Source organism: Strongylocentrotus purpuratus, unplaced genomic scaffold (assembly GCF_000002235.5).
Source record: "Strongylocentrotus purpuratus isolate Spur 01 unplaced genomic scaffold, Spur_5.0 spur5_contig_837, whole genome shotgun sequence".
Classification (NCBI taxonomy): domain Eukaryota; kingdom Metazoa; phylum Echinodermata; class Echinoidea; order Camarodonta; family Strongylocentrotidae; genus Strongylocentrotus; species Strongylocentrotus purpuratus.
This window is the reverse complement of record NW_022145543.1, coordinates 963,544-987,563: the sequence shown is the minus strand read 5'-3', so window position 1 is coordinate 987,563 and position 24,020 is coordinate 963,544. Positions and strand designations below refer to the sequence as shown.

At 37.2% G+C, this 24,020-nt stretch overlaps 3 protein-coding genes across 3 annotated transcripts in view; all 3 read right to left on the bottom strand.

Moving 5' to 3' along the window:
* The window catches only part of LOC589763 (dual specificity mitogen-activated protein kinase kinase 4), a 29,415-nt gene extending 24,806 nt beyond the window's left edge, over positions 1-4,609 (bottom strand). The window contains exon 1 of the mRNA XM_789397.5: positions 4,230-4,609. Coding sequence (XP_794490.3) covers positions 4,230-4,257 — 28 coding nt within the window. The 5' untranslated portion in view covers positions 4,258-4,609. The remainder of the gene's footprint in view (positions 1-4,229) is intronic.
* A 3,403-nt stretch (positions 4,610-8,012) lies between these two features.
* Positions 8,013-15,218, bottom strand: LOC589739 (N-sulphoglucosamine sulphohydrolase). Its single transcript, XM_789374.4, has 6 exons — positions 15,053-15,218; positions 13,403-13,669; positions 12,561-12,714; positions 11,797-12,026; positions 10,019-10,194; positions 8,013-9,126 (listed from the first exon to the last, which is right to left on the bottom strand). Exons 1-6 carry the CDS (start codon positions 15,141-15,143, stop codon positions 8,443-8,445), a joined length of 1,602 nt encoding a protein of 533 aa, XP_794467.1. The 5' UTR covers positions 15,144-15,218; the 3' UTR covers positions 8,013-8,442.
* Positions 15,219-17,686: 2,468 nt separating this feature from the next.
* LOC589716 (evolutionarily conserved signaling intermediate in Toll pathway, mitochondrial) lies at positions 17,687-22,709 on the bottom strand. The gene is made up of 5 exons (XM_011675472.2): positions 22,546-22,709; positions 21,524-21,923; positions 20,672-20,892; positions 19,419-19,662; positions 17,687-18,485 (listed from the first exon to the last, which is right to left on the bottom strand). Exons 1-5 carry the CDS (start codon positions 22,654-22,656, stop codon positions 18,265-18,267), a joined length of 1,197 nt encoding a protein of 398 aa, XP_011673774.1. The 5' UTR covers positions 22,657-22,709; the 3' UTR covers positions 17,687-18,264.
* Between the last annotated feature and the right edge of the window lie 1,311 nt (positions 22,710-24,020).

Here is a 24,020-nt window from a genome sequence, read left to right as displayed (position 1 = left end):
TACAAAACTTTAGGAATTTTATTTGTCATATATTATATATTTGAAAGGTGTTGTAACGATTCAAGCTCTATTTGCTTATGTTTCATCACCTTTGTGTGTTCATTCTTCAAACTGTATATAAGTTGCAACTTGTCTTTGATAAAACAATGTTATATTCTTTTTCACGTGAAGTTAATTCAAATGTATTGTAAAATTGAAAATGATTTGTCATCTTATATTAATTTTTCATGTGACGTTAACTTCAATGAATTGTGAAATTGTGAACATGCATATAAATAAATAAATAAATAAATAAATAAATAAATAAATAAATAAAATAATCATATCAAGAGATTTGTCATTTATAGATGAAACAACACTTTTAACATGTATGGAGACATGGATAAATATATCACGTCTCAGAGGACCAACATGTAATGCATTGAATCACCTTATATAAATCAATTCCTATAAAGCATTGTATCAGAAGGCATACATGTACATTGTATCCTAATATTAAAGCCTATGGTACACATTATACATGTACACACATATCTTGGAAAAGTAGTCTATTTGCATTTTGCAATCAATCTCTATAGCCTCATGACATGGGGGAATTCAACAGTATTTGAAGAATTCCCTCAAACAAAATATACAACGTACATGTACGTGGTATTGTACATGTAAATGTACAGGGTATCCACCTCCATGTTCATGCATCTGTTGTAAATCATTTAAATGCAGGTGTACTCCAGTTTTGGTGACATGAAGTATACATGTACATGTACAGTACATTGTATTTCACTTTGTTTTCACTTTACACCTGTTCTCTTTGTCATTACAAAAATATTATCTTGGCAAACGTGTGTGCCCTTCAATTGGGGGGGGGGGGGGGGATGTTATCACTGTTCTCTATTGTGAATCATAAAATGCTACATTTTTAAATTTTAAAGTGATGTACATGTAGATTGAATTTGATATAATATTGAATTCAAAATGTGACATTCTCTGTTTCCTGTTTTGATTTCTCCTGTCCAGAGCATGACACAGATAATAATTTAATAATTCATACAATCCAAATGTATGGGAGGACAAGCACATGCCTTAAATCCATCTCAGGCAAACAGCAATAGACCGTTTTTCAATGCAAGCAAATGTAATGCACATACTGTACGTACAATGTACTGTACCGTCTGTACGTCTTTGTGAATTGCCTTGATGCAATTTGAATTTCATTCATCTGTTACAAATAGATAGTTTTATTTCAATAGTCAGAATGCAAACTGCATACTATGTGTACATTAGTTGTACATGTACAATGTAGTGAAAATTAAGTTTTAAAAGAACAAAGATCATAAAATAATTTTTGTGGTTTCACAAAATTCATGCTCGAGTACCGGTAGACTATTTTCAAGTTCATTGGAATGGGAAGATGAGAAAGAGAGGGGGCGACAGGTGAGGAGGTAAGCACTCATCGCAAACTTTGGTACTGGTACAATGACTATACATGGTTGCCTTTAGGGACTGAGAAGCCTACATGAACGCATGTATCTGTATATAAAATAAAACCGCACTTTATGACCATCAATGTAAATTTTCGCCTTTTTGGTTACGATTCATCATCCGCATCCGCATCATGCCTATGAGGCTATACACTGTAACTGTATGATTGTTTCAATACTACATCTACATTACATGTACTTTGCGATATCTCTTTTCATTTCAATATCATGCATCTCTTGTACATGTAATGTTTTTGCAATAATTGCCGAAAATCCACTCACTATTCATGCTGTTACATTTTCATTGTTATTGCATACATGCCAACATTTGAAAATCAGAAATCTGTACAAATTATGCTATTTTCAAAAAAAAGAGGAACAATCCTAACTCTCCTATTCAATACTACAGAGTACAGACAAATTTGTACAGGAAGAGGAACACCTGCATTAAAATGATAATTATCTTCTCCCAAAAAGAGGAATGTTCCTCTTTAATCTGAACAGTTGGCATGTACATGTATGTTATTGACTCCTTAAGTATGGCCTTCGTTCATTCGTTGTACGATTCTATATTGATTTTCCCCATTGAATTTTTATTTCATATAAATTTGAATTATGTATTTTTTGTAGTCATTAAATGCATTTATATCCATATTGTACAGTCTTACAGTATATTCATTTGCTGAGAGTCACTCCTGGTATATACATGTAATATCACAATGTATTTGTATGTACTGTACGTATTCTTAATTTCTTATCCCTCTTCTCTCTCTCGGTCTCTCTCTCTTTCTCTCTCAGTCTCTCACTGTCTCCCTCCCTCTAACCCTCTAACCCTCTTTCCCTACTTACCCTACTTCCGTCCCCTTCCTTCGATTCCCCTCTAAATACCCTAGTCTTTCCTCCCACTAACGAAAACTATCTATCACCTCATAATTTAGAATGTATCAGGTACTCAGTTAGCATAAAATAGATGGTTAGTGGTTGAATCAATCAAATCACTTCATACATTATGTACAGTAATTTACAATCTCTTCTTCCTCTAGACACGCCTTTCCCTCAATATCATTGTACTGTAGTATACACTGTACATATAATCTCCCCATCATTTCTGTCTTGTCTCTCCCTCTCTGTTTCTCTCCTTCATATTATTGTATTACAACGATAATAACTATGTATGGTCAGACAAACACTTTGTTGTATAGCATACTGTACATGTAGTCTGACATCCACGCATGCACTGATTTATAGACCTTTAAATGTACCAAGTGATCTGACCGGGAGACCTACATGTACAGGATATCCTACACTCCCGTATAGATGATGATGATGATGATGAATGATGATGATGATGTATTTGTAAGACATTTTTTGTTTGTGATTTTGTTTTTGTCTTTTTTTCTTCATTAGGAAATAGGAGAAAAATAAGTTTTCTACGAAATACCATAAGCTGCAGTGATAATATCCAGGTAGGCCTATACCCAATACAACTGTAGTGTTGGTGTACAAGTACCAAAACAAAACAATAACAAGATCAAAAACAATACCAAGAACAAAAACAATACCAAGAACAATTACAAAAAACATTTCTGTATACTAATGCTGATGCTGAAAAACTAAAACTTCCTATGCAATTGTGTTCGCAATAATATTAATAAAGCCTACACTAGTACAGGTACATCATGTATGTATATCCATATTAGTCTATAAAATAACTTAGAGGTAATACAAAGTTTTGGTATGGGGTCATGAATTTGGTTAAAATGAACATATTGGAAGCATATGCGATCCGACAATACTCAGTGATCTTTGTCGCGGTTGAAATCGAGTCTAAAGTTATGAAATTATAAATAATAAACTCTTTATGTTGTATAGCTCCCTCTCAAGGTCAAGATATCAATTAAGCTATATAACAATGTTGCTTGACTAAAATCAACTGATTAGCTAATCACATTTGGAAATAATATATCACAACTACATATTCTGAGATTTTCATGGTCGCAGCTACCAGTGTACTGCTGTAGGCGCTATTTGAAATTTATCAAAATTTACCGGGAGCACCAGTAAATTTTTATATTTTATTTTTCTCAAAAGCAGAAGTGTTTTAGGGGCTGAATTTTCTAGTGCTTATAAAACATCTACAGGGGCATCCAAAAATATCAAAATTGCAAAGAATCACCATCCACCCAATTTTCAAAATTTCCCAAAACTTTGTATTACCTTTAATGACAAAGTATTTACAGTATATCTAATTCATTTTCCTCTATTCATTTTACACACAAGATGAAATAATACCCTTTTCTAATGCATTGACATTGTGAGCTCCAAGTGTTCAATTTACATTTCGACAACTGGTATTAATAATATGGTTTAACAGTCTAACAACAAGTAGCTTGGTCAAAACAAAACAGTGGGCAAGACACTTATTAAATACATTTATCATTTTATCATCCATGAGTAATACAATAACAGGGTCATTGACCAAGCCAATGTTGACACAAATACATCTTCAGATGAACAAGATGAAAATAGATCCTAGATCTAATCAAATTACATTTAAAGTATCTAGATTCACAAGATTGACTTCATTTGTGTCAGAATCTCAGACTCAGGTCAGAAACAGGTTGGCCCAATTTTGGGAATAAAAACAGGAGCAAGCAATAAATGGGTTTAAAATTGCCTGTTGATAAATCTAAGGTGCATGCATCAGGTTCTAAAGGGATAGTGGGGGTATTCGTCACTATGACTCACCATCTCTATCTCTATTTGCCAGCGCCATAGTTTCATCAGGGGTCGACTTTCAGCGGAGCGATGGAATCTCTGTAGTGTTCACGCAATTACTCATCGGCTGCGAGACGATGCACACACGGACAGGCACCCGCTATGTTGTTCTCGAATGCCCGCTGAGGTTCAAACTCGGTGTAGCACAGCTTGTCGTGCAAAAACTCGGTAAATCAATGGAATACACAACGATCTCCTCGTATCCGAGCTGTATAATTGATATTTTCCAGTTGCAAATTTATATTCCGCCTATTTTGTTGTAAAATCCACTAATATCAGCAAAACTTCGGAAAATAATGATGCCACCCGAACAATTTTCGTGATGACTGTCAAACAAAAATGTTGATAGAGGGCGCTCATAAACTTTCGTCGCTAACTTTCGTTTCTGTGACGTGTAGGCCTATCCTTCTTCTTTTTCCACCCCGCTCCTTATTGTCTCTCTTCCTCCCTATTACGTGTTACTCCTTCTTCTCCTCATTATCCTTTCCCGTCTTCGCATGTCAAGCGTGTGTTATTCTTTTGCTTTACCTTAGACATAGCCGGGGCACAATTACTTCATGGGGGGGGGGGGGGGGCGGCCGATTATAAGTCCTGCCTAAAACTTTTCATTTCCAAACTTTGCGAGGGAGCAAACAAGTGAGTAACATGCAGAATTACCACCTTATTATGGTTAAGAATATTATTTCGTTATGAAAATGTACTTTACCCCCCCCCCCCCTCCCCGTCCCCTGGGCTACCCTCCATGCAGTCACCCCTTTCCCTACTAGTGCCACTCTATCATTATAAAGCATATAACAAATCGATTTAAATTGGTAAATTGTACAAACTAATTAAAAGCTCTATACCTTTTGATTGATCTTCTTTCTTAATTTGTATCGGCGGGGGGGGGGGGGGGGGGAGACTGCCTGTGCCTGTGGTATACATGTGGTCTTCACTATATGAATATGACGGACAAAGAAAGAGGACAAAATATACAGTTCCTCATTCTACCCTCAACAATTGCTGTGGTAGACAAAAGAACATATACCTTCACTGCAATTTAATGATGTAAATGTAACATTTTTCATGCCTTCTCACTATACTTCCCTGTCCTCTAACTTCTCCCCCCCCCCTCTCTCTCTCTTACTTTCTCTCTTTCCTCTTCCTTAACGCCTCTCTCTTTATTCATCTGGCTCTCTTCTTTTCTCTTTAAATTAACTAAGCTTCATGGTTAATATGCGTGATAAAATTGTAAATGTGCGCGCGAGTCATTTAAGGTGGTTTTAATATAGGCACAGTCATGGGGGTGTTTCATAAAGAGGCTCATAAGTAGGACACTTAAGAGAGACTTTGGGGTTCATGTCTACTATTGTCTAGACATCAATTCTTTATGAAACACCCCCCCCTGTACTTCAAATGTTCATTTATATATGTTTGTAAACCACCTACTAATGAGGAGAGAGAATCTAATCCTAGTCACTAGGCATATAATCTGTGGTATTTCTTACCAGTTTTTGGGGCTTTGAACATTTTTGTTCTAGATGAAATTTTCCTGGAAATTAAATAAATAAATACAAATATAGTACAGAGAATATTAATTTAGATGTTCAAACTATCTTATCTAAGTCAATATCATTTTAAGTGATAGCACAGAATCACCAGGTACTCACACACACTGGCATAGCCAGACTGAGGGAAGGGGGGGGGGGGGGCTTGGTGACACAAAAAAATCACATTAGTACACACATATAGTGTGGATGCCCTTTTGTAACAGAACATGGGGGCTACCCCCCCCCCCCTCCCCCTTCCCCTTATGTTTATATGGTCATGCATCATGTTTAATAGGCATAACACATCCCAATGTCTAAATATCAGAACATTCAGAACATACATAATGATTGTCACAATTTGACACAAGGATTCTAAAAGCATAACTACAAACATAATGAAGACAAAATAGCTTCGATCAGAATATCAAAATATATCTTTTAATCAATTATCGCCTGAGAATTTCTAAAACAGATACATAGACTATATAGAGATAAATTTGTTGAAACGATTGTAAAAAAATTATCGATATGAAATGTATGATATTGGTGGGCTCTAGTTACTCGAAGAACAGGAATGGAAAAAATCAGACATATCAGGCAACAGATTTCAATAAATTCATCCATGATTCTTACACAATCCTTTAAAATTAGTACTGTAAAATATTATTATGTTCAAGATAGATGAAATTTATATGAAACTCTCATAAAGAAGCGTATAAAGAGTCGTTGTAAAGTGAAAGAGGACTACACACTACATAACATCATCTTATATTTACTCTTTGGTTTGAAGAGGTCAGAGTTGACAAAACAACTGGCCAATCCTCAGTGCACGCTCACCACAAGCCCCGCCCAGTCATTACATTCCGTACAATACGACATTCAAATGAGAACTGGACCCTGATTCTTTATGAATTTGTTGTATGATAAGATGCTCAAACATCCATTTCCCTATACATTTATTCATGCATTGTTTGTTCCTATAAAATTTTAATTTTAATATACAGTAGGTTTGCGGTTGCACCATGATATCTACATCACCATTATTATTATTATTACTTATAAGCAGCATCTAACAATTTAATAGACGAGAAGGGAAAAAGGTTATCACTTATAGTACAGTTATACAATTCTCATATAGCGATATAATGACTTCACCATTACGGCGCTCTAGCATTTCTAGGAATGAATTCCTGCCGGGTACCCATTTACATCACCTGGGTTGAGTGTGGCAAATGTAGATCAATATCTCGCCAAAGGACATTAGTACCGCAGCAGGATTCGAACTGCAGACCTTACAGTTCAGTGATTTATCCACTCAATCACGACACCTCTACATGTACATGCATCATATATATATTAATAACAATATTCATCCTAGACAGTTATTGCTTTCTCCATTGTTGTTCTTCCTCTATTTCATGGGAGGGGGGGGGGGGGGGAGGGGTTACCATGTTAGAAATTGTTGTATGGAATATTGAAGAAAAAAAATCCCTCTACCTTACCGCAATTATCCCATGAGACTTGAATTCAGATTTGCAAGTTACATGTATCTGTATTTCAATATAAGTAGATATTCATTTTTGATATACATGTACATTGTTGTTTATTCATCTTTATTCAAGAAAAAACATATAAAATAATAATAAAGATGTTACATAAAACCCAGGACCAAGATTTGAATTACATTGGATGCATCTCAGGTAGGGTTAAACAATTACATACACATTAACTTAACGGAAAAGAGAACATTTTAACGACAGTTTTTTTTAATGAAAACATTAATAATTCCTAACAAAGAAAAACTAAATTATTTTCTCAATTAGGAATACCTCACTATACATTTATATGCCATGGTCATATCTATCAATCTCTTCTTAGTATCATGAGTAATCAACCACAGGAACCTATCTCCATAGAGAGAGAGAGAGAGAGAGAGAGAGAGAGAGAGAGAGAGAGAGAGAGAGTGGAAGAGAGGGAGATGGAGAGAGAGAGGGTTGAAGAGAGGGAGAAGTAGAGAGAGAGAGAGAGAGAGAGAGAGAGAGAGAAATAGATATATATTTCAGGTTAGTCTAATACAGGCCTTCTCAACTAGTTTATTAGAAGCGCCAAAACAAACATTTATTGAGGTTGAAGTGCCAACCAGTATGTTTGATGGACCGAGCGACTGAGCCGATACCGGGTGGGGTCCAGGGGGCGAAGCCCCCGGAAGCTAGTGGATTTTAGGGCCCAGATATGGCAATTTTAATACCTTTTTGTTCCATAAAACATCAATCATAATTTCATATTGATGTGAAATAATTAGTACAATTCCTGGCAAAAATCCACACTGGAAGTTAATTTAAATGTAGTTATTTTGGTGCAATAAACACGGAAAATGTCAAAATGAAGTGAAAATCAATCAAACAAAATGGCTAGCTTACATATTGGGCTCAACTTATCGCTGTTACAGCTGAGTTTTTTTATTTTTAAAATATAATTTTTAATTTTTTTTTTGCTTTAGTTTTCAATTTTTAATATCTATTTATTTTTTATTAATTTTTTGGAACAGCCGCGCGCCACTCTGACTGAGCGCAAGCGCCACAAGTGGCACGCGCGCCGCCAGTTGAGAAGGCCTGGTCTAATAGCATGAAAGCATTTCATTCCCGATCTTTTGATCAGTGAATGATATTAATCTCAGGGCTTCCTTGCTGAGTGGGTTCATTGTACATGGGACCACACCCATTATCAGGTCCAAACCGCACCCCATGAGGGTAGCAATGCCAGGTGTCTGCGGTCTCCATCATCCAAGAATGCAGCTGAGTGGTCATATTCTGCCTGACTTCCTGATGATCAGGGTCATCAGCCAGGTTAATCAGCTCATGGGGGTCGTTCTGCAGGTCGTAGAGTTCCCACTCGTCACGGTAGTAGTAGTCTTCCAGCGTCTTGAACCAGTTGGTGGGCTTCCCGCTGACGGTGTTGTTGAGGATCTCCAGGAAGGTCGGGCAGGCATAGAGGTCGGTAGCCAAGGGGTACGGGGCCCGGTTGTTGAGGTTGTGGATGAGGCGGTAGCGACGGTTGCGCAGGACACGCATGGGATAGTACATGGTGACCTCGTGGAAGTTGTGGCTGGCGTAGACATGGTCCCAGCCTGTGCCTGGCTCGCTCTCAGTGATAGGCACCATCGAATGACCGGTCAATGCGGCGCTGGGTTGCTTAATCGTCTCATCAGGAGTGGGAAACTCTTTGGTCTTGGGGATTGGCTTTGTGGTCTCGTCCTCCTCCTCACCAGGCATAGGTATACCAAACCAGTCCAATACTGTAGGTACGATATCCATTGTACTCGTCATGGCATCGCTCACCTGAGATTGAAAACATACAAACATTTTACTATCATTGTTTATAGGCTTGATCTTAATCTTGATCATGTCGTGGTCATGGTAATGGTATGCAGTAGTTCATTCATTTAGCTTTCAATCAAAGAAGTTGAGGGTTGAGGTTTATCTTAGGGATAAAACTGGATACCTGATACCACAACGTAATTTTCATGGACTCACTGTTCTCCCTAAAACAGGTTTCCAGTGTAACATAATTTCCACTTGAAGCACAAATGTCATTAATGTGCTTCCAAGCTATTCAAGCAATTAGAGGGCACTACACATAATAATTTTTTTGTGAGATAATGAAATAATCATTTAAAACAAAAATAATGAAAAACTGAGTGTCAAATTTGAAGGTACATACAATTTAAATGACAAAATCATCTTTTTTTAATCAAAATTGATTTAAAGACAGCTGAAATATCCATAAATATAATGAGTTCTAATACTTGTGTACCACCACAAATATTTGATAATTTGAAAAGGCCGTTGAAAAAACGAAATTGCGCCTTTTACGTCGTATTTCAGCCAATGCTGATGTTGGCTTTTTTGTTGGCATTTACGTGTTGGATATATTATCGGTACGCAAAACCAGCCGAATTGTTATTTTAATTAAATAATTAATTAACGGTCACCATAGTTTTTTTAAAGTGGAGCTGAATTGGTATGATCGTATTGGCTAAATTTCACACATTTTTGGGTCTAAAATTACCTTCATAGCAATTTTTCGGGTTCTAAAAGGGCACTAGAAATGTCATAGATAAGAATAAGAGCAATAATCATGCACTTTGAAGGGATTTGCGGTCTGAAAACAGAACTCATCTATCCCTTTAAGTATTCAAAATTGCAATATAACTAATGCATGCAGACCTACCTGTCCCCAGCGATGCTTGTCAAAGGGGTTAGATATAAGCATAGGTTCCCCCATCCCTGGTTCAAACAGGTTGGTCTTAGCATTGGGGAATGGGATACCATTATCAGCTGTATAGACGATAAGAGTATCGTTGAGATGACCGACACGCTCTAATTCAGCCAGCAGCATGCTAATACCTGACAGGAAAAAAGAAAAAGTTACAAATTAGATATTTGTCATGAATGAATAGTGCATCGTCACAAATCCTGTTACACTATTTGACTGCATTAAAGTAAATAACAGGAGAGTGATTTGGGAACAATTAATCACTATATAGTTATCTATATTTAACCATCAAACATCAATAGAGTGTGAAACACTTCCCTCAATAGGAAGTTAAAAATCACCATCTGGATATAAGTAAAGCTCTTGGAAATACTTGATTACTGCAAAACATGTCTAAATATATATCGATTATTATATATTGTAGAAATGTTTACCGTATAAGGCGCACTTTTTTTTTATAGTTTTGATTTATGGTGCTATGCCTGGCAATGTCTCCCAGCTCAGTAATCAGTGTGTTGACTGTAGTTTATAATAATTCCTCAAATTTTTTTTCTATAACAAATGGTGTACCACAAGATTCTATCCTAGGTACTCTATTGTTTTTAATTTATATTAATGATCTTACACATTCTTCTAAAAACGACATTGTTACTATTATTTGTGACAAGTTCACAAGCACAAATCAGCGCCTTCAACTGCACCTCGATGTTAAATGAAGGTCCTTCCCCACATGGGTTTTCGGCAACAAAACAACAACAACAAAAAAATTTTTTGCCCCCAAAATAGGAGTGCGCCTTATACACAGGTGCGCCTTATACACGGAGATTTACGGGTATCTGAAAAATGGTATGCTCAATTTTCAAAAGATGTGCAGGATTCTAAAGAAAAATTTGAGATCTTGCTGTGTTGGGAGATGGTCACGAAGGGGCCATCACCCGATCAAAGTCTTGTTGGGGTCTTTAAAGTCTTTAAAAGGTAGTCCGGCCTATTCAATAACAATGAAGATAACTATAAAAGGGATAAATTGTTCCCAAATCACTCCCATGTTGTTTACTAGTATGTTTAAAATGAATTGGAATCCATTGCTGTATGTAGGTATGTATTGACCCCAATGAGTACTCCTTCCATGTGATGTCAGTGGCAGAAGGGATGGAGGCAATATCCACCTTGAGAAAACCAAAGATTTTAGGGTGCTAAAATCAGTGAGGTCAAACTACTTTAATCATTATGGTTATCCATACATTATGTATCCACTTAGTTATTAGTTATTGCTATAAGCCTTTCGTTTAGAGTTAAGAGGCTGAGGTAGCTCAGCGAAAAATGTTGTGGCCGTAAAAGAGTCAAGAACGCAAAATGCATAATTGTTGAAAATCACAATTTTAGCATAACGAAGGTACAACCACATTGTTAGGATACAGAGACGGTAAATGCATATACTATCTCAATCAGGCTTAATGATAGCTATACTTTTATTCAGATATTTCAAAATCAACAAACTTGTAATAATAATAATAATAATAATAAACGTTACTTGTATAGCGCATATCACTTACACAAAGAAAAGTCTCTATGCGCTTAGGAAAGATGGAAATACAGAATAGAAATAAACGTTTATGCCTGATACATGAAAATACTCAACAAACATCACTTTGTATTGTATGCACTTTGCCTTTCGGAAGCGTCTTTTCGTGCCCCTGCATTCCGCTAAGCTACATGTCTAAAAAGAGCTGTACCTGCATCCAGTCTACTGAGTGATGTATACTGCTTGGTGATGTCGATTCTCGTTGTCAAGGTATCAGGCAGAAAGTATGGGACCTCTACATCTTTGGGGTCATAGTAGACTGGCTTCCAGTCATCAATGATCCCCATGCCCTTCTCGCCATTGCCAAATTTCTCACAGAACTCGCCGTACTGGCCCCCGCATCGATGGGCATCATTGAAACCCATGTAAAGCATGAAAGGGCTGAAAGTTGATCGTTAAAATAGATGAATATATCGATTAATTAATTTGATTATTAAAGATCTTGTGTCACTTTTGTGATTGTTAAAACAATATCAATTTTCATGGGGAGAAACTTTGGTATATGGCAAAAAAATTCAGATTTTCGATAATGCAATGTATCTTTTGGCATGAAATTTGGAAGAAAATGTTTGGCACCTTCTAGTTTACAGTGCATCTGAAATTCTGAATGACAGTTGGGCAATTCCGTGGAAAATCTTCGCAACCCAAAAATCATTACAATTTGCAATAACTCCAGAAATATGTGAGCCACTGTGATAAATTTGGTATCAAACAAAAGAGCTCAACAAGCTTTTCACTTTCAGTGGTTTATTTATAGCAGGAGTGACGAACATTTCTTCACAATTTTCTTAAAACCACCCATTTTTAGGGCAAATATATTTTACACCTCAATCACTTGTAGGACACAAAACTGTCAGCACACATATAGTTTGATGGGTTCTTAAGCTATTATGTATGCTACTATATTAAACTTACGTTGTGTTGTTCTGCTGCGCAAAGAACTCTCTGACATATAGTTTCATCTGGGTGATGTTCCTTGCACACTGTAGCATGTTGAGGGTGTCACTATCCCTTTCAAAGTCAAACTTGTAGACATACTTTGGTCCAACATGCTTCTTGCCGATCATACCTGCAAAAGTTGGGAAAACAATAGAGAGGATTTACTTGATTTACTTAGCAGATGTTATGCCCTTCCATGGCCATGCCAAGGGCAGAAAATCCCATCAAATAATGACATTGTTTAACATACAGCAGTGCAGAGTCTAACTTTAGTGAAGTTTTTGATCCAGAATGCTAGGAATTACACATTACACACAAGCAGAACTAAAGAGCTAAAATCACAGAAAATTTCAAGTCTATTTCCAATACATTCCAGTATATTGTGTGGTTCTCGAATGAGAATGCTGTAATTGTAAATAATCTTTAAAGTCTCTAAATTGGCAAAATGGTGGAAAATATGAATCAATATTTTCATGTACAAATATGCATTTTTTTCCAGATAAATTTTGCAATTCACTTTCACATTGATTAATTCAATGAATATTTGTTTTCTTCTTTAAAGTATGAGGAATGGAAAATAAGATTGATTGTTGCTTATTTGAGGAGGGTAAGCTGATTAATTCAGGAAAAAATCCTCTAAACTGCTTTGGGTTTCATAAACAAAGTTTAAAACTCTCAAGCTACTGAATGTCAAGTCAACTGAAGTCAAGTCAAAGAAGGACTAGACCACTACACCTCCGCAAGGGATACAAGAAAGACTGCTGCTAAAATGTCTGTTAACAATAATTTCTAATTCAGATGCCAACTCAGGGACTAACCTGTATGGATGCCATATGGCTTTAGGAGGAGGGGCAGACTCTTCACCGTATCAAACGACATGAAGTGATTCTCCTGGTGGTGCAGTCCGTACATCCCGTTCTGGTGCTGCGGCATACCCGTCAGGATCACAGAACGACTCGGTGAGCAACTGCTGACCGAGGTGTATGCATTACGCACAGTCACGCTCTGCTGAGCAAGCCGCGCCAAATTGGGCATTTTGCAGGCAGTGTGGTTGTAGACGGATGTTTCAAACCCAACATCGTCAGCTATGCAGTGGATTTTGTGAAGAAATGGGAGAGAGAGAGAAGCATGAAAACAAAATGAAACATTAAAGAATGTAAAAGAGGAACATAATTATGAGTGATTTATGCTCAATAGGTTGTGTGTTGCCTTTGAAGTGTCCTCTGAGATTATTCCCTCTCTCCAAATTGTTATACAAAGCTAAGAAATAATTCTGATCAACTACCAAAAATAGCAGAAAATATCATTAAAGGTAAAGACGAAAAACGAAAAAACTGTGCATGTCATTACGAACTCGTAGCTCGTGCACAGTTTTTACGTTATAATCATTTTGCCTTCGGTGTAGACTAGAAGGAATGAGATTTAGATGACGTCATACGCAACCCGGCTGCAAGATTTTCTTCATGGATGTCGATCTTGACCCATAATTTCCTGAAAAGGGACCATTAAACGGATTCAAATAGTCAAGTTGGTACGTGGAACCGAAGTAGTTAAGCATTTAGCTAATTTAGGACTTTAAATGCATCGGATACGCATCCGGTAAAATATCAAAATTAGGGATTAAGTTTGGCCAAGTTTTGTGTAACATTTCTTTACACAAACGCGCGTCCACTACAGCGTATAGGGCTGTTCTGTCTCTAAAGAGAGAGCCGACCTTACCCAAATCAGAGGCTAACGAACGAAAGAGACAGAAAAATTCGGTCTACAGCAACACATAATAAGGTAGGCAAATCGCCATCTCTGCAGTAACAAAGTGCCATTTTAAAAAAAATTCTAGACCGATTTCAAACTACAAGCAGAAGAATTAAGAACTTCTTTGAAGAAGAATCATGCAGTGAATTTTGAAGGCAGTTTGCAATGTTCCTTGTGTGCGGGAATGGGCGATTAGTGATTACACACACACATTTGAGGTTTTGTTTATCTAATACAAGTTTACCAGGGTTACAACTTACTTAGTTAAATAAAAAAGCTCTCTAATTTAAACAGCCACAGCTCAATCAAATGGATGTCAACTAAGTAAGTTATGTAGATTGCAGGCTTGGACTTGGTGATTACCGGTAGACCCTATAAATTATCAATCATCAAATTTCAAGCACCAAAACAAACAAAAACACCAAACATTTACCAAGCATGAAGCCTGAAGGGAAGTATCAAGTAGACATAAATAACTGTCTGGAATGGGGTAGACTCTAGATCTATTCTTCAATAAAACTGACACTTGTCAACCTTTGCAAGAGCTGAGCGCGGCGGTCCGTGGAGCTGGAGCCAGTACGGTAGTTGCAGCGGAACAACCGTCGCTATAGCCCCCTATCTCAGGCGTACACGAACTCCGCCTCCAGCTCCAGTCACCAGCGCAGTGCGAAACTGAAAAGTGAAAGTCAAATTTAATCTCATCTAATTCAACTTACCTATTATAAGGAGAACATTTCGCTTGTCATGAGGTGGTTGGGCTGAAACCAGAGGTAGGAGAATACACACCAACAAAACAAAAACAGCCATTTTGGCTGTGTCTTGATTCAGGTCGAAATGGCCTTTTCTACAGCAATAACTGTAATGTAAGTGAAATTTTTTTATCACACATCACGTGATATGAGTGAACGACTCATTGTTATTTCCAGGGGCGGATCCAGGGGCGGGGAAATGGTTACCAGGGGTCCGACCCCCCCCCCCCCCACCCTTTCTGTCGTTTTTTCTTTTTCAGAGGCAATAATTTCAAATTGATTAAATAATAGAATTATCTGGTATAATAAATTCACCTGGGGCTAATTCCTCCCCCTCCCTCACCCTGCACAAATAGGCCTATGCATAACATTATATATAAAAGAGTAATATTACTGCATTATTTAGAGGTGCCTATATATATATATATAATTTACTGATAAGCCAACATTATAACCCTTTTGCACACCGTTTCTTTAAAGAGTGTTATCATTGAATCAATATGTGCAATCTTTTGTTTTTACATTGCTTTCTTCTCGTTTTTTCTTTCTATTGTAAGGTTTCTTTTTTTTGTGCGAGTCTTTGTTTTGTTCTGTTTTATTCTTTCCTGTTGTTTTTGTTTTTATTATATTTTTGTCTTTTGGATCTGCAGTGATCCCTAGCCTTTAATCAAAGCGGCTTTGCAGCTCTGTCAATCCAATGGTTGATCCTTGAAATGCATGACACGCATGTGTTAACTATCTGCAAACAGATGGAATCAACAAAGAGATACAAAGCCAGCGTGATTAAAGGCTATAGGTGGTCCCTGATTTTGTTAAGTTTGAGGAAATGTGTAGAAGAGCAGTAAAGATACTGTCTACATTTTTGATATGGTCTTTTTTTTTAAATTAAATAGTTTCTGCATTTCTAGTTTTAAGAAAAATAAAAATCATTTGGGAGAAGAAAGATATCAAAATTTAGTACAAGAATGATAAATTAAGTGAATTGATACAAAACAAATCAAAGACACATGAAAGTCACACATCAATACAAACTGAAAATTGAATGAGAAACGAAAACAGCTATCGAGTGTGATATATTCAAAGAATTTAATCATTTATCACAAATAAAACAATACATTGTACAGTTATATACAGTATCATGAGTAAAATTTTGGATTCTTTCAAACTTAAGTATGCAAATTACATAATGATGCTTGGGGGTGTGGGGGTATCGAGGACATTCATACAAACTGTACCTTCACTTTTAAGTTGACAACCACTCGCAGGAGAACCCTATACATTATTTATAATTTGAGGCCTCTTTCAAATAGTGGTACTGTATTTAGTTGCTCTATTTGCACAGAAAAAGAGCAGGTCTTTGGTTATGACGTAAATGTCCAGATCGCCCTCGGGACGTCATATTCCCACAAACATGTGTGTCCTCGAACATGTCATAATATTCTGATGTTTACGATTTATTGCCGTTTGGTCTACAGCCAATTAGTCTCTTACCCAATTGGTCTATTCCCATATGGTCTCATACAGCAAGGGACAGACGAGGCACCCAAAGTCTAAGTCCAGACCCCAAAATATAAAACAAATATCAATATGCAACATAAGAAAGCAGTTATCTGTTTGGAGTCAGTATAGCATTAGCTCTGTGTAAAATGATATGAGTTAACAACTTCTGGCTCTAAATAGACTATACAGTGGAACCTCATTATAAACAGCTCTGATATAACCAGGTATCTGTTATAACAAGTGGATTTTTCTGGTCCCAGCTCTTTATATTTTTTTGTTCGTTTACCCTGATATAACAAGGTAATTTCCTTTGTCCCAAGGACATCGTTATAACAAGTTTCCACTGTATATCAATTAAAATTGCCTCACCTTAGTATACATATCAGTCAATTTGTCATACAAATGTATTACAAACTTACATCAACTTTTCTTGACCAAGGCAAAAATGGATGAAAATGATGGAAATTTCATCAAATGCAATATAGTGTTTTACAATAATGATTTTAACACAAAAGATACATCTATGCAAAATTGCAAATCTCCATGATCAAATTTCGCAAGTCTTTGAACCTTCCCCTACATGATGGATGTGTATTTCTTAGCCTTTGCCTTTCCTCTTGGAAGACATATAATGCAATTTTGCTGATTCAATACGGTGGATTGCAATCCACAGAGCCATGTAGCGACACCAGTGTTTTGTTGATTTCATGTGAGGCATCATGGGAAAAAGTTGATACAAACATCAGCTGTGACAATGTTAGGAGATGGGGGTATTTATCAGAATTTGTGGTGGGTTAGGTTCAAATAGCTTATCCGGGGTAAAAGTTTTGCACTGATTCCCAAAATATCAGTATTATTGACCCTGCTCACACAACATTTTGGTCATTTTTGCCCAAACTGACCAATATAGTCACTTTTAAACATGGCTAGTTTTTGCAGATTGTTATTATCAGCAAAGGAGATATTTGATGGGCCTATTCTGTGTACAAATGTGCCCTGATGCATGAAGTACAGTCAAACCTGCTTTGGTGACCATCTGTCTACAAAGACCACATTTTTTGTTTCCCTTGAAAATGGTTTAACATTGAAACACAAAATAAAGAAACCTGTCTTCAAAGACGCCATGTCTACAAAGACCACTTTTTGTGTTTACCTTGGGCGGTTGTTAAAGACGGGTTTGACTGTATAACAATAAACATAACGTATACATTTATGCAAATCAATTATCACCAACTCCCTTACATCTTTGTCTCATTGAGATAGACTTGGGATTCCTGTTTCACATATTGAAGTTTAATCGGTCAGTTTTGTCCATTGCAGTATTAAGATACATATCATTAACACAGTGTGTGCATCCATGCCAAGTAATGATCATCAACTTTCAAGCATCTTTGTTCCTTCCCCTTTATGATGCACCTTCGCTTCCTGGAAATCCCCTGTTTGGGTGAATAGGATGAAGAAGAAACTTTGCCAATTCTATTCACTGTATTATGCTTCTATGCAAATTAATCATCCTCAACTTCTAATCGTTTTGGTTCCCTCCCCCAAACGAAGCACTTTTGTTTCCTGGCCATCGCCTCTCTTGTTGAATAGGATGAAGAAGCCATTATGCCAATTCAATTCAGTATAAGTATGTATAGTATTAACACAATATAGGCATCTATGCAAATTAATTATCATCAACTCCCCAGCATCTTTGTTCCCTCCCCTATATGATGGACCTGCGTCTCCTGGCCATCGCCTTTCTTGTCGAATAGATTGAAGATGACGGTGAGCCTGGCTAGGTGAGGGTTCTCATCCTGTAGTCTATTGATCCATTCATTTAACATCCCTCGGTCACCATCGCTGGCCATACACATGGCGTAGACGTTACCTTCTGTGGGTGCTGGGGGAAGTTGACCTGAAGGAGAGGAAGGCAGAAAGAAAAAAAAAACCTAGGACAGAAGTTCTAGCTGAGATGCATTTTAGATAATTGCATTATATTTTGAAGACAAAATTAATGCAACCTTGACATGGTATGTTTGATTTAAAAATGTCCATCTGGTTTGCATTCTATCCTCTACAAGACAATACAAAGCATGTTTTTAAGTGGCCCAAACATTGTGGAGCGTGTGTGTAGCGCTTTGTAACTGCAAGGAAAAGGCGCTATATTAAATATCTTATGGATTGGATTGGATTGGAAAGAAGGTGTACAAACAAACAATATCCTTATTCAATGTTTATTTATTAACATGTGTGAAATATATGGAAAGCCCTCTTTCTTGATATATATAAGAACAGGATATAGAGATTAAGAGAATAAACATTAACTAGCAAGTAAACAAACTATCTTGGGCACACAACATTTATTCTGATCGGTATCAATTATCTCAATATTGTTAGAGGTGTCGTACATGTAAATGCTAAATTGTGGATTCGGTCACTGGCATTGCACCCATGTCCTTATGCAAGGCATCTTCATGGCTTCTCTCTGTACAGGTATATAAGTGTGTATCTGGCAGGGTGCATACGTTACATACACTTGTATAGCATTTGCCCATCTGTGAAACCCGACTGGCAAGAAGGCTGCGCAAGGGAGTAGGGGGGTGAGCACTGAATGTGCAGAATAGCAATTGAATCTAATGATAGGGGTAACATAATTGTAATAATAATAGCTCACATTTATAATGCACCTAATACTTTGTTTCTAGGCGCAGCACATATTATATCCCCGGTCATCGGATTCAGGCTTACCCGCAACACAATGTATGCACATTTTCCACTCCCTGGGGAGCATTCCAAACATAAGGTGGAAGTGCTTTACTAATGTAATTACAATTGATTATGTTCATACCTCTTTCATACATAAGGGGCTCCTGTAACTCCAATGGGTCTGTTCTCAATACATAGTAAGACTGAACGGTTGTCTTGAGCCACAGAGTGTATGGTCCTTCCACATAGAGCGGTCTGAAGATTTGGTGCTGGGACAGGTCCTCTTTCTGCTCTGGACTCTGCACACTGGCAATGTAGTCCCGGCCTTGAAGGTCTGAATAGTCCTGGTCTTGGACCATTACTGATGTCTCACTGGACCTGTCGACCTAAAATGAATGAATGAACAATAAATCACTTTTAGGAAACTATTTTGAAAGTCTTCTCATGTGATTGGCTTGGGCATAAATTTGTTCTAAAATGGAAAATTATAATCATTTGAGGAGAGCGACTATTGGGTCTAAATAAATACCTTTATTCATCACTCGTTTAGCATACTCGCATTGCATACAAAATGCAGTTTACAATATTCCATAATTATCAACATAATTTGATTCCATGACATTTGCTCCGGCGACAATTGCTCCGCTGTAAATTTCATACACTAATCGAATGGCTAACTTCAACCCTGGATTCAACACTATACCCTACCCTAAACCTAACCCTAAACCTAACATAAAACCCTATTGAAACCCTAACCCTAACCCTACATCTTAGACGAAATAAAGCCCGGAGCAATTGTCGCAGGAGCAAATGTCGTGTCACCCATAATTTCATTATTTTGAGAAAAGTTTTCAGTGTCTATTTACAATTTAACCTGCTTATGCGCCACCTGACTTTAAATACCGTTTTCTTTTGGTTTTATTTAAAAATTGGTCCTTACTACAAAACGATGTAATAAAGGATACGTTCATAAAGACCACCTGCCAATGAAGACCATGTTTTTTGTCTCCCTTGAGCGGAATTTTCAAACAGGTTTCACTGTAAAGGGTGATCTAGCTTATGTTAATAGTGCCAGATTTCAAAGAGGACTTTGAATACCTTCCAAACAAATGAACTCCATTAGGATGGTACAACTGGGCCTTGCCCCTATTGTTTGACACCAATTTATTTACATTATAGTACACAAGTACAAAAAGTACTCTCCACTCCCCCCCCCCCCCCCCCCTCTTTATGTGATTACATTATTTTTTTAATGTGATAACCCCTTTTTTTTCTTCTTTTTTTTCTTCTCACAATCTCACTTGTCAGCAAAGTTTAGCAATATTGTGCTCCCTCTTTTGCAAAATCCTGGATACGCCCCTGTGAGAGGGGCGAGGATAAACTCTTGTCACTTACACTATAAACAGTGAACTCTGCTTCATATTCTGATATTCTCTTGAGTCCAATCTCGCTGAGTTTGATGGGGTCGCTTGGCATTTCCTTGGGTAGAGGGAAAGGATTGATGTTGCGAAACTTGGGGAACCAGTACATCAGACGCTGGTACTTCTTGATCGGATGGGCATTCCGACCAAAGATTGCGAGTAGGATTTCCTTGGTATTATTGTTTGGTAAGACAGCTTTTCATTGGAAACAAAAGTGGATACAATTTAAATCATTTTTTTTTTAGAAAATGGAGAATGATGATGGTGATTTATGGACGAGAAAGATCGTAACCTTGTTACAGGAAACAAGAGGAAGAATCAATTACATGAATAAGAAAAAGAATGACAAGGTTTTTACTGACAAAAACCAAGAACATGTTCCTAAGAAATGTGCAAGATTGTGTTTGGAACTAAATTCTTATATTTACATATATAGTAAAATGGGAATGGGAAGTCTAACCCTATAGTTTTCTTATTCATTTGAAAAATAAGATATTGCTCAGAATAATACTACATTGTTTGAAAAATTGCAAATATACCTGGTATATAATTTTTTTCCTCAAGCAACAGGTTAATTACCTACTGGGCAACTCACTTTAACCAGTCGTTGGGGAACAAATGCCTTCACACATTAATTGATAGCGAAAGGCAAACCAAAGCAGACTTCGCTTAGTCATATTAAGAGAAGCATAACGGAACAGCACCATAGCAAAATGCAGAGACATATCCTAGGGATAGTTAGATCCCTGAAACACTTTGCCTTGAAATATTGAAGGGGCAATGCACATTGGTATCTTGGAGGTAACTCGAGACTCATCAGACTTACCATTGTCTTCCATCTGCTGTAGAACCTTGATGCCACACACCTGCTGCTCGGGGAAGTGATTGAACATGGACTGGTAAGCATTCTTAGCAACGTACTTCCCTTTGGGGAAGACATCAAGCAACATGTTATACGCTTCCACATCCTTCTCCACACCAAAGGCCTTCATGTACCTCAGGGCGGTCTCGATGAACTGCACGTGGCCCCTGCGCCTCTTGTCCATCTCCGTGAAGGTCGTGACGACCTCCTTGAAAGCACCTTTATTTGGTGAATCGTGCGTGGCCTCCTCAAAGAGAGTCTTGGAGAGGACCATGGAATTCCTCTCTACTCTGGAGATGCCTGATCCTGCAGGGATGTCCGAATCTCTCAGGCATCTGGCACAGGTATGAAATGATGGCGTAGCCTAAAGTTTCAAAAGTATAACAGAAATCTTAGGCATCATTAATATTTTCTGTTGGATTATGCCGGTCGGTCCGCAAATAAAAAAATAATCATTCTACATTTGCAGCTTGGAAGGAGTATGAACTGATAGATTTAATTTTCAGTTTCACAATCAAAAAGTTTTTTTACCTGTAAAATTTTCGCCTACCCATTGCTGCAGGCATCATCATTATTGCTGCTAGATTGGGTAGTATGATATTATGAACTGATGTGCGCAAAGCACAACACCCTTTGCTGCTGGGCTTTAGGGCCCTTATTGTGAACCCTAGATACTCTAGGATTCTTAGCTGCCGTCTGGTGCAGTCTGAGCCATATTTTGAAGTAAATTTCAAACAAGATCTAAGACTTATATTTCAGAAATAATTGTGATAAAGAATTACTTTAAACATCTTTAATTTCATTTTCCAAGTTTTTCTAAATTTGTATGATCTTTCTGGTCCCCTTGTGGTATAATAATTATACAAATGTGTTTGTTTCAGATTTTCTATTTCAGGTATTTTATGTAATTTCTAAAATTAAAAAAGTGAAAATCAGTGACTTTAAAATTTGAGCTTAGAACTTTAACATCAATTGAAGGGTCTTACCTGATAATGTTTAGGGAAATGTCTTTGCACAAACTGTAGAGGGAGGTTTCTTGTAGGTGTTGTCCCAAGCTTCATGCAAGTTCGCATCATGTGGCGTCCTAGGGAGGCCATGGCTAAAGTCTTTGGTCTAATCACTTACTTATATCTGTATGCAAATTGAAACCAAAATAAAAAACAAATAAAAGCCCATATGTGAAGGGAAAATTATTGTACTGTGTTTATACTAGCCACACGTACCAAATACGACCTGCCAGCATGCATACACCGACCACATGTTTTGAGGTCTAGTCTGACGTGTGGTGGATCTTGGAGTATACCAAGTAATCAAAATAATTTGTGTAAGGCTGCAATGCATGGGTGTCGATCCGTAACTGATACCTATTCATCAGGGGGGGATGATCTATTCATTCATCCCCCCTGATGAATAGGTATTACGTAAGTATCGACACCCATGCTGCAATGTATACATTCAACCTAAACAACATAAATTACCGGGCATTATCCATTTACAGGCTAGGCCAGCTGATAAGGAGTAGGGTCTATGGAAAATAATGCGAAAATGGCTGATTTTGCGTTGCCAATTTGATACAAAATTAACAATTAGTTTAGTGCAAAAAGACGCCAGAGTGTATGTCACTGATCGTTGCTGAAATCTGTGACACTCCCATCCAAAGGCAAAGATACATGGTGACGGTGCGGTGCATCTACACACACTTAAAAAAAAAAATTGTTTTTGCAAATTCGATGCTTCCTTAGGCTTTACAAATACAATAACAATTAGTTTTAAAAAGCTCGCACGTACAGAGTTTTCTAATTCAGCAAACTCCGTGCATGCTCTTTTGTATACTTAAATAATCACTGTTATCGTAAAGTACAAATCAAGTTGGCAATCATCTATTATTTATTGAGTTGCAGTTTTGTCGCTACACACTAGATACACAATACTAAGTAAATGGGACTGAACTGAAAAAATCCGGTTCTCTGATTAACAAACATGAATTTGTATGATTAAAATGACAATAAATGATATCATTAATGAGTAAGCATATTTTACCCTATAAACCATGCCCTTGGCGTGACGTCCACCGTTCAGCTACTTCATTTGCACGGCCATCCTTGATCCTCTAGAGTTTCTGTCGCGTGCAATTCCGTGCTAGCACCTCTCCACTCTAGCAAAGCATAGAGAGTCAATAACCTTTAGCACTGCATTAGGTGTTAGGCAGCATTGAAACATGAATAGTCAATAGCCTACACTCATAACACACAGATGCTCACAATTATACCGATGCGACTCATCGGCAAGTTTGACAGTGGACTCACAATTTGAATGATAAAATTATTCTTTCTAACATCAGAAAGTTAAAAAAATTGTATTTTAATGGTATTTAGATGTCATAAATTGTCACTAAAGTACCGATTTTTAGTGAAATTAGTTGAGTTTTATACAGTGGTGTTTGAAATGTTGAGAATCAATA

Coding starts and splice junctions, on each gene's coding strand:
- LOC589739 (XM_789374.4), bottom strand. CDS start 15,143: ATGGCTGTTTTTGTTTTGTTGGTGTGTATTCTCCTACCTCTGGTTTCA. Junction 13,670..15,052: donor AAATGTTCTCCTTATAATAG/GTAAGTTGAATT, acceptor TCCACTGCATAG/CTGACGATGTTGGGTTTGAA. Junction 12,027..12,560: donor GCGCAGCAGAACAACACAAC/GTAAGTTTAATA, acceptor ATCAACTTTCAG/CCCTTTCATGCTTTACATGG.
- LOC589716 (XM_011675472.2), bottom strand. CDS start 22,656: ATGGCCTCCCTAGGACGCCACATGATGCGAACTTGCATGAAGCTTGGG. Junction 21,924..22,545: donor ATTTCCCTAAACATTATCAG/GTAAGACCCTTC, acceptor TTGAAACTTTAG/GCTACGCCATCATTTCATAC. Junction 20,893..21,523: donor ACAGCAGATGGAAGACAATG/GTAAGTCTGATG, acceptor TCCAATGAAAAG/CTGTCTTACCAAACAATAAT.